We start from the raw sequence: 13,161 nt of genomic DNA, 5'->3' as shown, positions 1-13,161 counted from the left end.
ATATGGTATGGAAGGTGTTATTCAGAATAAATGATTATAGGTTAGATTTAAAACTTGCTTTGCTATCTCAGACTTTTATGTTGTTGGGCAAATGATGAATATATTTTGTTGATGTTTACTGAACTCCTTTCTGCACCCTTGACAGCTTTAGTAATGGGTAATAAGTGTCATTTTTCAATTATAATGTTGTAGGTATGGTCATCACTTCTCAAATTGTGATGCATTATTTATGACAAATTTCATTAGTGAATGTACATCCGGGGTTTCAGAAGACAGCGAGATTTCTTCCCACTCCCCCACTCTCCCCCCTCCCCACTCCCCCACTCCCCCACTCCCCCACTCCCCCACTCCCCCACTCCCCCACTCCCCCACTCCCCCACTCCCCCACTCCCCCCCCACTCCCCCCCACTCCCCCCCACTCCCCCCCACTCCCCCCCACTCCCCCCCACTCCCCCCCACTCCCCCCCACTCCTCCCCACTCCTCCCCCCCACTCCCCCCCACTCCCCCCCACTCCCCCCCACTCCCCCCCACTCCCCCCCACACCCCCCCCCCACTCCCCCCCACTCCCCCCCACTCCCCCCCCACTCCCCCCCACTCCCCCCCACTCCCCCCCACTCCCCCCCACTCCCCCCCACTCCCCCCCCACTCCCCCCACTCCCCCCCACTCCCCCCCACTCCCCCCCACTCCCCCCCACTCCCCCACACTCCCCCCCCCCCACTCCCCCCCCACTCCCCCCCACTCCCCCCCACTCCCCCCACTCCCCCCCACTCCCCCCCCACTCCCCCCCACTCCCCCCCACTCCCCCCCCACTCCCCCCCACTCCCCCCCCAATCCCCCCCCCACTCCCCCCCACTCCCCCCCACTCCCCCCCACTCCCCCCCACTCCCCCCCACTCCCCCCCACTCCCCCCCACTCCCCCCCACTCCCCCCCACTCCCCCCCACTCCCCCCCACTCCCCCACTCCCCCCCACTCCCCCCCACTCCCCCCCACTCCCCCCCACTCCCCCCCACTCCCCCCCACTCCCCCCCACTCCCCCCCACTCCCCCCCACTCCCCCCCACTCCCCCCCACTCCCCCCCACTCCCCCCCACTCCCCCCCAACTCCCCCCCACTCCCCCCCAACTCCCCCCCACTCCCCCCCCCACTCCCCCCCCCCACTCCCCCCACTCCCCCCACTCCCCCCACTCCCCCCCACTCACCCCCACTCCCCCCCACTCCCCCCCACTCCCCCCCACTCCCCCCCCACTCCCCCCCACTCCCCCCCCACCCCCCCCCCCCCCCACTCCCCCCCACTCCCCCCCACTCCCCCCCACTCCCCCCACTCCCCCCCCAATCCCCCCCCACTCCCCCCCACTCCCCCCCCAATCCCCCCCCACTCCCCCCCCACTCCCCCCCACTCCCCCCCCGCACTCCCCCCCACTCCCCCCCCACTCCCCCCCACCCCCACCCCACTCCCCCCTCTCTCCCCCCTCTCTCCCCCCCACTCCCCCCCACTCCCCCCTCTCTCCGCCCTCTCTCCCCCCCACTCCCCCCCTCTCTCCGCCCTCTCTCCGCCCTCTCTCCGCCCTCTCTCCGCCCTCTCTCCGCCCTCTCTCCGCCCTCTCTCCGCCCTCTCTCCGCCCTCTCTCCGCCCTCTCTCCGCCCTCTCTCCGCCCTCTCTCCGCCCTCTCTCCGCCCTCTCTCCGCCCTCTCTCCGCCCTCTCTCCGCCCTCTCTCCGCCCTCTCTCCGCCCTCTCTCCGCCCTCTCTCCGCCCTCTCTCCGCCTCTCTCCGCCCTCTCTCCGCCCTCTCTCCGCCCTCTCTCCGCCCTCTCTCCGCCCTCTCTCCGCCCTCTCTCCGCCCTCTCTCCGCCCTCTCTCCGCCCTCTCTCCGCCCTCTCTCCGCCCTCTCTCCGCCCTCTCTCCGCCCTCTCTCCGCCCTCTCTCCGCCCTCTCTCCGCCCTCTCTCCGCCCTCTCTCCGCCCTCTCTCCGCCCTCTCTCCGCCCTCTCTCCGCCCTCTCTCCGCCCTCTCTCCGCCCTCTCTCCGCCCTCTCTCCGCCCTCTCTCCGCCCTCTCTCCGCCCTCTCTCCGCCCTCTCTCCGCCCTCTCTCCGCCCTCTCTCCGCCCTCTCTCCGCCCTCTCTCCGCCCTCTCTCCGCCCTCTCTCCGCCCTCTCTCCGCCCTCTCTCCGCCCTCTCTCCGCCCTCTCTCCGCCCTCTCTCCGCCCCCTCTCCGCCCTCTCTCCGCCCCCTCTCCGCCCTCTCTCCGCCCCCTCTCCTCCCCCTCTCCGCCCTCTCCCTCTCTCCGCCCTCTCTCCGCCCTCTCTCCTACCCCTCTCCGCCCTCTCCCTCTCTCCTCCCCCTCCCCCTCCCTCCTCTCCCCTCTCTCCTCCCTCCTCTCCCCTCCCTCCTCTCTCCTCCCCCCCCTCTCTCCTCCCCCCTCCCCCCCCTCTCCCCCCCCCTCTGCCATACTCTGGTGGTTGGGACATGTCTTAAGAGCTGGCGGGTCTATCCCCAACTGAGTGTTCAATTCCGAGCTGACTGAAATATGTCAAAGAGGTCGTCCAAGGACTAGGTGGAAAGATAGGGATATGAGGACATTGCAGAAGGTAGAACCAACAGCATCCCCAGAAGATGCAATGGACAGAAGAAAGTGGAACATCTGTCAGAAATACATGCAACTGTGATCAGGACAATGCTCCCTCCTGTGTCACTGATTGTGTTATTGAGCTTTGGATAGTGTATGATGTTCTGAGCTTAATTGACCACTTTTACACTCACTTCAGTTATGCATTTGTGCCAATTGACTTACTCCATCACATTCTGCAATGTGAATGGCATAATGCAGCTAACTGTGCCGTGACACACCAATGTCCAAATAATTTGATACGAATTGATAGAAGCGCACATTTTAAATCTTTCCAGTTGGCCTATTTCTAAACTAGGTAGCTTACAATTTGATACTAGATATTCACTTGCATATAACAACTCTGGTTTCACAACTATATTACAGTGTTTTAATTTCTACATCTACATCTAATTTGAGTCATTTTAATAACCTTTATTTTCCTTTGAGAAATTACAAACATTATTATTATTATTTTTATTATTATTATGATTATTATTATTATGATTATTATACAATCACTGAATTTAATTATATGGAATAAAAAATAAAATTAAGTTTTTGGCTGTGGTATGCAAGATGTGACACCAAGGTTTTGGGTGCAACATTTTTGCGCAGTTCGCTATGCTCTTAGTGCTGAAAACTTCATACGTGCTCAATATTTCTCACCTTCTTCTTTTCTTGTTCTGATATTTGGAGAGATACTGTACCTGTTAGGAGTATTTATTTGCAGTATAATGTACTGTTGACAGTTATGTGCTACATTTTGGTGGCTAGACACAAACACTCATTTACAACCAAAACACTCATTTACAACCAAAACACTCATTTACAACCAAAACACTCATTTACAACCAAAACACTCATTTACAACCAAAACACTCATTTACAACCAAAACACTCATTTACAACCAAAACACTCATTTACAACCAAAACACTCATTTACAACCAAAACACTCATTTACAACCAAAACACTCATTTACAACCAAAACACTCATTTACAACCAAAACACTCATTTACAACCAAAACACTCATTTACAACCAAAACACTCATTTACAACCAAAACACTCATTTACAACCAAAACACTCATTTACAACCAAAACACTCATTTACAACCAAAACACTCATTTACAACCAAAACACTCATTTACAACCAAAACACTCATTTACAACCAAAACACTCATTTACAACCAAAACACTCATTTACAACCAAAACACTCATTTACAACCAAAACACTCATTTACAACCAAAACACTCATTTACAACCAAAACACTCATTTACAACCAAAACACTCATTTACAACCAAAACACTCATTTACAACCAAAACACTCATTTACAACCAAAACACTCATTTACAACCAAAACACTCATTTACAACCAAAACACTCATTTACAACCAAAACACTCATTTACAACCAAAACACTCATTTACAACCAAAACACTCATTTACAACCAAAACACTCATTTACAACCAAAACACTCATTTACAACCAAAACACTCATTTACAACCAAAACACTCATTTACAACCAAAACACTCATTTACAACCAAAACACTCATTTACAACCAAAACACTCATTTACAACCAAAACACTCATTTACAACCAAAACACTCATTTACAACCAAAACACTCATTTACAACCAAAACACTCATTTACAACCAAAACACTCATTTACAACCAAAACACTCATTTACAACCAAAACACTCATTTACAACCAAAACACTCATTTACAACCAAAACACTCATTTACAACCAAAACACTCATTTACAACCAAAACACTCATTTACAACCAAAACACTCATTTACAACCAAAACACTCATTTACAACCAAAACACTCATTTACAACCAAAACACTCATTTACAACCAAAACACTCATTTACAACCAAAACACTCATTTACAACCAAAACACTCATTTACAACCAAAACACTCATTTACAACCAAAACACTCATTTACAACCAAAACACTCATTTACAACCAAAACACTCATTTACAACCAAAACACTCATTTACAACCAAAACACTCATTTACAACCAAAACACTCATTTACAACCAAAACACTCATTTACAACCAAAACACTCATTTACAACCAAAACACTCATTTACAACCAAAACACTCATTTACAACCAAAACACTCATTTACAACCAAAACACTCATTTACAACCAAAACACTCATTTACAACCAAAACACTCATTTACAACCAAAACACTCATTTACAACCAAAACACTCATTTACAACCAAAACACTCATTTACAACCAAAACACTCATTTACAACCAAAACACTCATTTACAACCAAAACACTCATTTACAACCAAAACACTCATTTACAACCAAAACACTCATTTACAACCAAAACACTCATTTACAACCAAAACACTCATTTACAACCAAAACACTCATTTACAACCAAAACACTCATTTACAACCAAAACACTCATTTACAACCAAAACACTCATTTACAACCAAAACACTCATTTACAACCAAAACACTCATTTACAACCAAAACACTCATTTACAACCAAAACACTCATTTACAACCAAAACACTCATTTACAACCAAAACACTCATTTACAACCAAAACACTCATTTACAACCAAAACACTCATTTACAACCAAAACACTCATTTACAACCAAAACACTCATTTACAACCAAAACACTCATTTACAACCAAAACACTCATTTACAACCAAAACACTCATTTACAACCAAAACACTCATTTACAACCAAAACACTCATTTACAACCAAAACACTCATTTACAACCAAAACACTCATTTACAACCAAAACACTCATTTACAACCAAAACACTCATTTACAACCAAAACACTCATTTACAACCAAAACACTCATTTACAACCAAAACACTCATTTACAACCAAAACACTCATTTACAACCAAAACACTTTTGTACAATCTCATAATGCAAGCTTCAACCAGAATATTTGCTGTTCACTCATTGTTTATGGTTTACTCCAAAATACAGAGAACAACAAATAGTTTCATTTCATTTTCCTCAACACAGTACTGTGTGAAACATTTGCTGAGTTCACTGGAGAGTATAAAATCTGATGAGAAAGTCTATCAATATTGCTAATGTGGAACTGACATTGAAGTGTTGAGATGGTATCCTTTGGGCTTAAAGCAAATTACAGTGTAAAGAGATGCTGCCAGTAGTGGATTCATTGAAATGGCATCAAACTAAGCAGTAAGCAAGCACAATTCTCAAAACTTCCAAAGCTGTTGAGCACACTATTCCACATCAACATGCAAATTCTTGTAGCAGTCAGTCATACCTAAGTCACTGCTGTGACAGTCCTCCAGAGTCAATCAGCACTAAATATAAAACAAAATATTGAAGGTTTTTCACTGAGTAGTTGTTTTATTACTTACAGAGACTGATAAGAAATAACTGATAAATTCTTCTTTATTGCAAAGGGGCCTTATGAAGTGAAGAGAAGAACTGATGGCACACCACTAGGACCACTCAATCCCCGCCAGGTCCTCTATGAATACTGGGCCCGTTGGGGAAAGTGGTATAAGTACCAACCACTTGACCATATTAGAGAATATTTTGGTGAGAAGATAGCAATCTACTTTGCTTGGCTTGGTGAGTCACTGAAATCCTAGGACATAAGTGATAAATGCATAGTTTACTTAAATGTGGAGTATCTGCTTCTTTATGTATCCACGTATTATTTCTGTTACTTTTTAATTTCCAATACTCTATTCTTTAATGTAATTTGATTGCAAACATGCCCATCTTTAGATGTTTTTGTGTGAATTTATATCTTTGGTCAATGATCTGCAAAGTTTGCTTAATATAGCAGTAAGAAAACAAATAATTTCCTTCTGGCAGTCACTAAAACTGTTTAGTAACATGAAATGAACAAAGAAGTTAGAGGCTTAGTAAAAGGGCTGTTATTGGAAAAAGTAAATTAAGGGACTAACAACGAGATTCACAGAAAGTAGCACTGGTAGAAGAGAAATGAATCATGTCCAGTGTCAATTTTCTGCCATATATTTTCTCCCACTTTCTACTGTATTCAGTCACTTACTCTTTTTCTTGCTTCATCTGGCATGTATCTTCTGAGACATCTATGTACTTTTTCATGTTTTGTTTGATGAATATCAGTTTCTGATAAGCCAATATTTATTGACTTTGATAATTGTATTGTACCTACATTTATTGTTCCAGTATTGGCCACATATGTAACAACCAATGCTTAAATTTTTTTTTTTGAACTGTGAATAAGATAGGATTTTTAAAACTGCAGGCTTCTACACTGGATGGCTACTGCCTGCTGCTGTGGTTGGCTTGTTGGTCTTCATGTATGGTGTTTGCACAATGCACTCAAATAGACTGGCAAAAGAAGTATGCAGTAGCCAAGGACAGTTTAAGATGTGTCCTCTCTGTGATGTGGAAATTGGTTGCAATTATTGGGACCTGAGTGATGTTTGTGGCTATGCTCAATTTGCCTACCTCTTTGATCATCCAGGCACAGTCTTCTATGCAATTTTTGTTTCATTTTGGGGTAAGTAATTTATTTTAATGATGATAACCCTGGTAGTAGTAGTAGTAGTAGTAGTAGTAGTAGTAGTAGTAGTAATCTGCTTCAGTTCTTGCCATCAACTGATACTTAGCAGCAGTAAGATGCTACACTCCCATTATGAAGGAATGAGTTTATACTCAACATCCAGTTTGTGTGATCCTAGTGTTTCTATAAAATAATTAAAGCACAAGCCAAGTTATTTGTTTTGGAAAAGGTGATAGCTAACTTCTTTACCCGATCCTATCTTGTGGTCAGCCTGTAATCTTGTCACATAACTTTCATGAGGGGCAGCCATGTTTATATATACACTTAAACGTAATTGCTGTGTAGCATCTTGTATAGGCTAGACTGCCAGTCAGTGTCATATAATGCTGCTCACGACAATGTTGTCAGTTTCAAGGCTGGTTCACAGGCTATGTTGCTAGTCCACCCCACTCCAACACCAGCTTATCTAAATTTCAAGGGTGAAAACAGTCACTCAATCACTTCACTTCAACAACCCTCCAAATATCAATCTCCTCCTGTCCCTGTCAATGTACCTGCACTCGTGTATCTCCAACCTGTTGCCCCACTGGCTTCTCATGTTCTCTTCTGTTTGTAGACTGTGTGTACTTGTCACAGTTGTCTGGCAATATTGTGACCTTCCTTCTCCTACACCAGCGTAGTTACTGCAGATATATGCAGCTAACTCTGCTTATTCTCAGGAGAGATCTCCCCACGCACCACTGCAGTCACCTCCCCATATTCTTATCCTCCTTTGCTCCCTGCATACACCAGCCTGAATGTAGATGACAGCTGTATTGAAGAGTTTCATCAAGTAACATTCCTAACATATGATGTTTGTCAAAATCTGGAGTGTTCCATATCCGCATATCATAATACTTTCGGTACACATGTATTCACACAATAGAGGTCAATGTGTTTGATGTCTTGTAAGGATCCTACCCACAATCATCTAGGCCACAAATTTTCAAGATAAGTATTTTGTTATTCCAGTCTTCTTTTACCCATCTGAGTGTAGATATGGTGGAGTAGTGAGATGGAGAATAGTAATTAATTTTGGTTGCTAGTACTATTGTTCAGTTCACTGTTAAGCCCTGTGTTCATATGGAGAGAGAAGTTTTGTTGCAACTGTATCACCACATAATTTACAGGTTTATAGTGAGATTATAAACATAATGCTGCAGTGGCAAAGTGAATTCTCAATAATTCAGTGAAGTGTTTACCTGTCCTCCTGCTGTTATGAATAAATTGAAATTCTAACCATACCAGAGGACCTGTCAAGCTTATAGTACATTTATTTTTTGCATATTTTATGAAAGAAAGTACATGAAATGAAGTTCTAGTTAGTTATCAGTTGTCTTGGAGTATGGTAACAGCGTCATCTATTTTCTCCAGTGGTAAAAAATACCAGTACTAAGATTTTTCCAGTGCAAGAAAACAACAAAACCAAGTACAAGGAAATCTTAATAGAACTATGAAACATGAATAGAATGCTATAATTATGAAGAGAGACTAAACTAGATGATTTTTTTTTCTCTAGCATTTGTTGTTCCATTCTTCCACAGTTTTATGTTTACTCTGTTATGTGCATTTGTCTGATTTTCGTAGATGAGATGTATGTTCCTCATTATCAATGTTAGGTGAATTTATGGTACACTTACATGGAACAACTGTACGTCACTGGTTATATTATGTGGCTAATTCATCTTAAAAGGGGAGGGCGTGGGATGGTTCTCACTGGTTTGGCTCAAACTGTGTGAATAGAAGCAAGTATATGACCTTTCGAAGTTCCTAAAATACTTTACATGAGTGGTCTATAGGAAAAGATAAAATGCTCTTTGAAAGTTTTTTGACCACGTTGTGAGTGATGTTTGAATAACAACTGCACAGTCAGTGGTGTGGCGCAGTTGGTAAGTGTACAGAATGATAATTATTCATTGTATTTTATTTCCCGCAATTTTGAACTACCAATTACAAAATTTATATATAGTTTAACAGTTTCATTTATTTACATAAAATATATATAATTTACAGTTACTTATAATTGCTCTAATTTGAATAATGATTATAGTTAAAGGAGTCAGTTTTCATAACTGGATGTAGTTACGAATGGAAATAATGTTTCTGAAAATTCTAGCAAGGAATTACCTGTTTTTTATTTATTACAGGCAGCTACATAACATATTTTGGCCAATAATCGTCAAAGAAACATTTAAAACATAAATATTGTTCACACCAAACACACTCTATGAATGCATTTTTTCTGCATAGCCATTTTTCTGAAATATGCTTCAGTGGAAAGCCTACTTCATTCACGTTTTTAAATGGAGGCTTTTCCATCTATCAAGTTTGATGCATACCAAGCTTACTGAATCATTGGAGTGAAAACAGGAGCAGTAAAACTGATGCTGCATGATGTGCATCTGTCCTCAAGAATAATTCTTGCTGTTTTTGTAGCAAATGTAATCTTTGTAATCTTTTAATTAGATTTTTGACTTGGTGATAGATATTTATATAAAATGGTTGAGTAAGAGGAGTACATACTGTAGAAACCATTACAATATCTCAGAAAAAAGTTGGAATCACAAACCATTAGAGATGAGTCATTTAAAAACAATCCATGTTTAACTATATTCATTATTCAAATTAAAGCAATCATTAGTAACTGTAAGCTGTGTATATTAATTTTGCGTATATAAATTGAACTGTTAAACTATATGTAAATTTTAACATTGCCAGGAATAAAATACAATAAGTAAAAAATAAAATGGGTAGCAGCAGGAATCAAGCTCGTGCTGCCAAATTATCACACTGTACACTTACTGGCTGCATAACACCACTAAAGGCACAATTGTTACCCAAATAATCACTCACAATTTAATCAAAAAACTTTAGTGTTTTTTCTCATTTCCTATGACCCACTCAGATGTAATATTTTAGGAATTTCAAATGGTCATATGCTTTCTTCTACTCAGAGTTTGAGCCAAATTGATCAGACCTGTCCTGCACCATCCTCTTGTTAGTGTCCAGTGAAATGGCTTTTAAAACAGGAAATTTGTATTTATTAATCACTCTATCCCCACTATCCTGCTTCACAAACAACTTTGAAAGCCCCTGCAATTTAACTGAAAGAGACTGTAAGTAATAAATACTTCAGTTCCTCAACCTTAGGAAATGAGTGTACATATAGAAATAAGGTTCAAAATTGTAGCAACATATAGTTTTGTTACTGTTGTCACACTGCAGCCCCCCCCCCCCCCCCCAACACACACACACATATAAAAAAACAAACATGATGTGACTTACCAAAGGAAAGTGCTGGCAGGTCGATAGACACACAAACATACACACAAAATTCAAGCAAAATTCAAGCTTTCACAACCAATGGTTGCTTCATCTGGAAAGAGGGAAGGAGAGGGGAAGATGAAAGGATGTGGGTTTTAAGGGAGAGGGTAAGGAGTCATTCCAATCCCGGGAGCAGAAAGACTTACCTTAGGGGGGAAAAAGGACAGGTACACACACACACACACACACACACACACACACACACACACACACACACACACACACACACTTGTAAAGTCAAAGAGTTTGGGCAGAGATGTCAGTCGAGGCGGAAGTACAGAGGCTAAGATGTTGTTGAATGACAGGTGAGGAATGAGCGGCAGCAACTTGAAATTAGTGGAGGTTGAGGCCTGGCGGGTAACGAGAAGAGAGGATATACTGAAGGGCAAGTTGGTGTTAGTCGGAAGTATCCAGATAACCCGGACGGTGTAACACTGTGCCAAGATGTGCTGGCCGTGCACCAAGGCATGTTTAGCCACAGGGTGATCCTCATTACCAACAAACACTGTCTGCCTGTGTCCATTCATGTGAATGGACAGTTTGTTGCTGGTCATTACCACATAGAAAGCTTCACTGTGTAGGCAGGTCAGTTGGTAAATAACGTGGGTGCTTTCACACGTGGCTCTGCCTTTGATCGTGTACACCTTCCGGGTTACAGGACTGGAGTAGGTGGTGGTGGGAGGGTGCATGGGACAGGTTTTACACCGGGGGCGGTTGCAAGGGTAGGAGCCAGAGGGTAGGGAAGGTGGTTTGGGGATTTCATAGGGATGAACTAAGAGGTTACAAAGGTTAGGTGGATGGCGGAAAGACACTCTTGGTGGAGTGGGGAGGATTTCATGAAGGATGGATCTCATTTCAGGGCAGGATTTGAGGAAGTCGTCTCCCTGCTGGAGAGCCACATTCAGTGTCTGATCCAGTCCCAGAAAGTATCCTGTCACAAGTGGGGCACTTTTGGGGTTCTTTTGTGGGAGGTTCTGGGTTTGAGGGGATGAGGAAGTGGCTCTGGTAATGTGCTTCTGTACCAGGTCGGGAGGGTAGTTGCGGGATGCGAAAGCTGTTTTCAGGTTGTCGGTGTAATGGGATTCCAGACTGGAGCAGATTCGTTTGCCACGAAGCCCTAGGCTGTAAGGAAGGGACCGTTTGATGTGGAATGGGTGGCAGCTGTCATAATGGAGGTACTGTTGCTTGTTGGTGGGTTTGATGTGGACGGACATGTGAAGCTGGCCATTGGACAGATGGAGGTCAACGTCAAGGAAAGTGGCATGGGATTTTGAGTAGGACCAGGTGAATCTGATGGAACCAAAGGAGTTGAGGTTGGAGAGGAAATTCTGGAGTTGTTCTTCACTGTGAGTCCAGATCATGAAGATGTCATCAATAAATCTGTACCAAACTTTGGGTTGGCAGGCCTGGGTAACCAAGAAGGCTTCCTCTAAGCGACCCATGAATAGGTTGGCGTACGAGGGGGGTCATCCTGGTACCCATGGCTGTTCCCTTTAATTGTTGGTATGTCTGGCCTTCAAAAGTGAAGAAGTTGTGGGTCAGGATGAAGCTGGCTAAGGTAATGAGGAAAGAGGTTTTAGGTAGGGTGGCAGGTGATCGGCGTGAAAGGAAGTGCTCCATTGCACCGAGGCCCTGGACATGCGGAATATTTGTGTATAAGGAAGTGGCATCAATGGTTACAAGGATGATTTCCGGGGGTAACAGATTGGACAAGGATTCCAGGCGTTCGAGAAAGTGGTTGGTGTCTTTGATGAAGGATGGGAGACTGCATGTAATGGGTTGGAGGTGTTGATCTACGTAGGCAGAGATACGTTCTGTGGGGGCTTGGTAACCAGCTACAATGGGGCGGCCGGGATGATTGAGTTTGTGAATTTTAGGAAGAAGGTAGAAGGTAGGGGTTCGGGGTGGAGGTGGGGTCAGGAGGTTGATGGAGTCAGGTGAAAGGTTTTGTAGGGGGCCTAAGGTTCTGAGGATTCCTTGAAGCTCTGCCTGGACATCAGGAATGGGATTACCTTGGCAAACTTTGTATGTAGTGTTGTCTGAAAGCTGATGCAGTCCCTCAGCCACATACTCACGACGATCAAGTACCACGGTCATGGAACCCTTGTCCACCCTCTATTATATTCATATATATATATATATATATAACAGAGGGAAACATTCCACGTGGAAAAAATATATCTAAAAAGAAAGATGATGAGACTTACCAAACAAAAGCGCTGGCAGGTCGATAGACACACAAACAAACACAAATATACACACAAAATTCAAGCTTTCGCAACAAACTGTTGCCTCATCAGGAAAGAGGGAAGGAGAGGGAAAGACGAAAGGATGTGGGTTTTAAGGGAGAGGGTAAGGAGTCATTCCAATCCCGGGAGCGGAAAGACTTACCTTAGGGGGAAAAAAGGACAGGTATACACTCGCACACACACACATATCCATCCACACATACAGACACAAGCAGACATATTTAAAGACAAAGAGTTTGGGCAAACTCTTTGTCTTTAAATATGTCTGCTTGTGTCTGTATGTGTGGATGGATATGTGTGTGTGTGCGAGTGTATACCTGTCCTTTTTTCCCCCTAAGGTAAGTCTTTCCGCTCCCGGGATTGGAATGACTCCTTACCC

At 44.1% G+C, this 13,161-nt stretch overlaps 1 protein-coding gene across 1 annotated transcript in view; it reads left to right on the top strand.

The window, feature by feature from the left end:
* The window catches only part of LOC126251990 (anoctamin-7-like), a 120,077-nt gene that overhangs the window by 25,964 nt on the left and 80,952 nt on the right, over positions 1–13,161 (top strand). Inside the window, exons 4-5 of the mRNA XM_049952771.1 lie at positions 6,071–6,242; positions 6,910–7,167. Of these exons, the coding sequence (XP_049808728.1) occupies positions 6,071–6,242; positions 6,910–7,167 (430 nt within the window). The remainder of the gene's footprint in view (positions 1–6,070; positions 6,243–6,909; positions 7,168–13,161) is intronic.

Source organism: Schistocerca nitens, chromosome 4 (genome assembly GCF_023898315.1).
Source record: "Schistocerca nitens isolate TAMUIC-IGC-003100 chromosome 4, iqSchNite1.1, whole genome shotgun sequence".
In the NCBI taxonomy this organism is placed as follows: domain Eukaryota; kingdom Metazoa; phylum Arthropoda; class Insecta; order Orthoptera; family Acrididae; genus Schistocerca; species Schistocerca nitens.
This window is presented reverse-complemented; position numbering and strand designations above follow the sequence as displayed.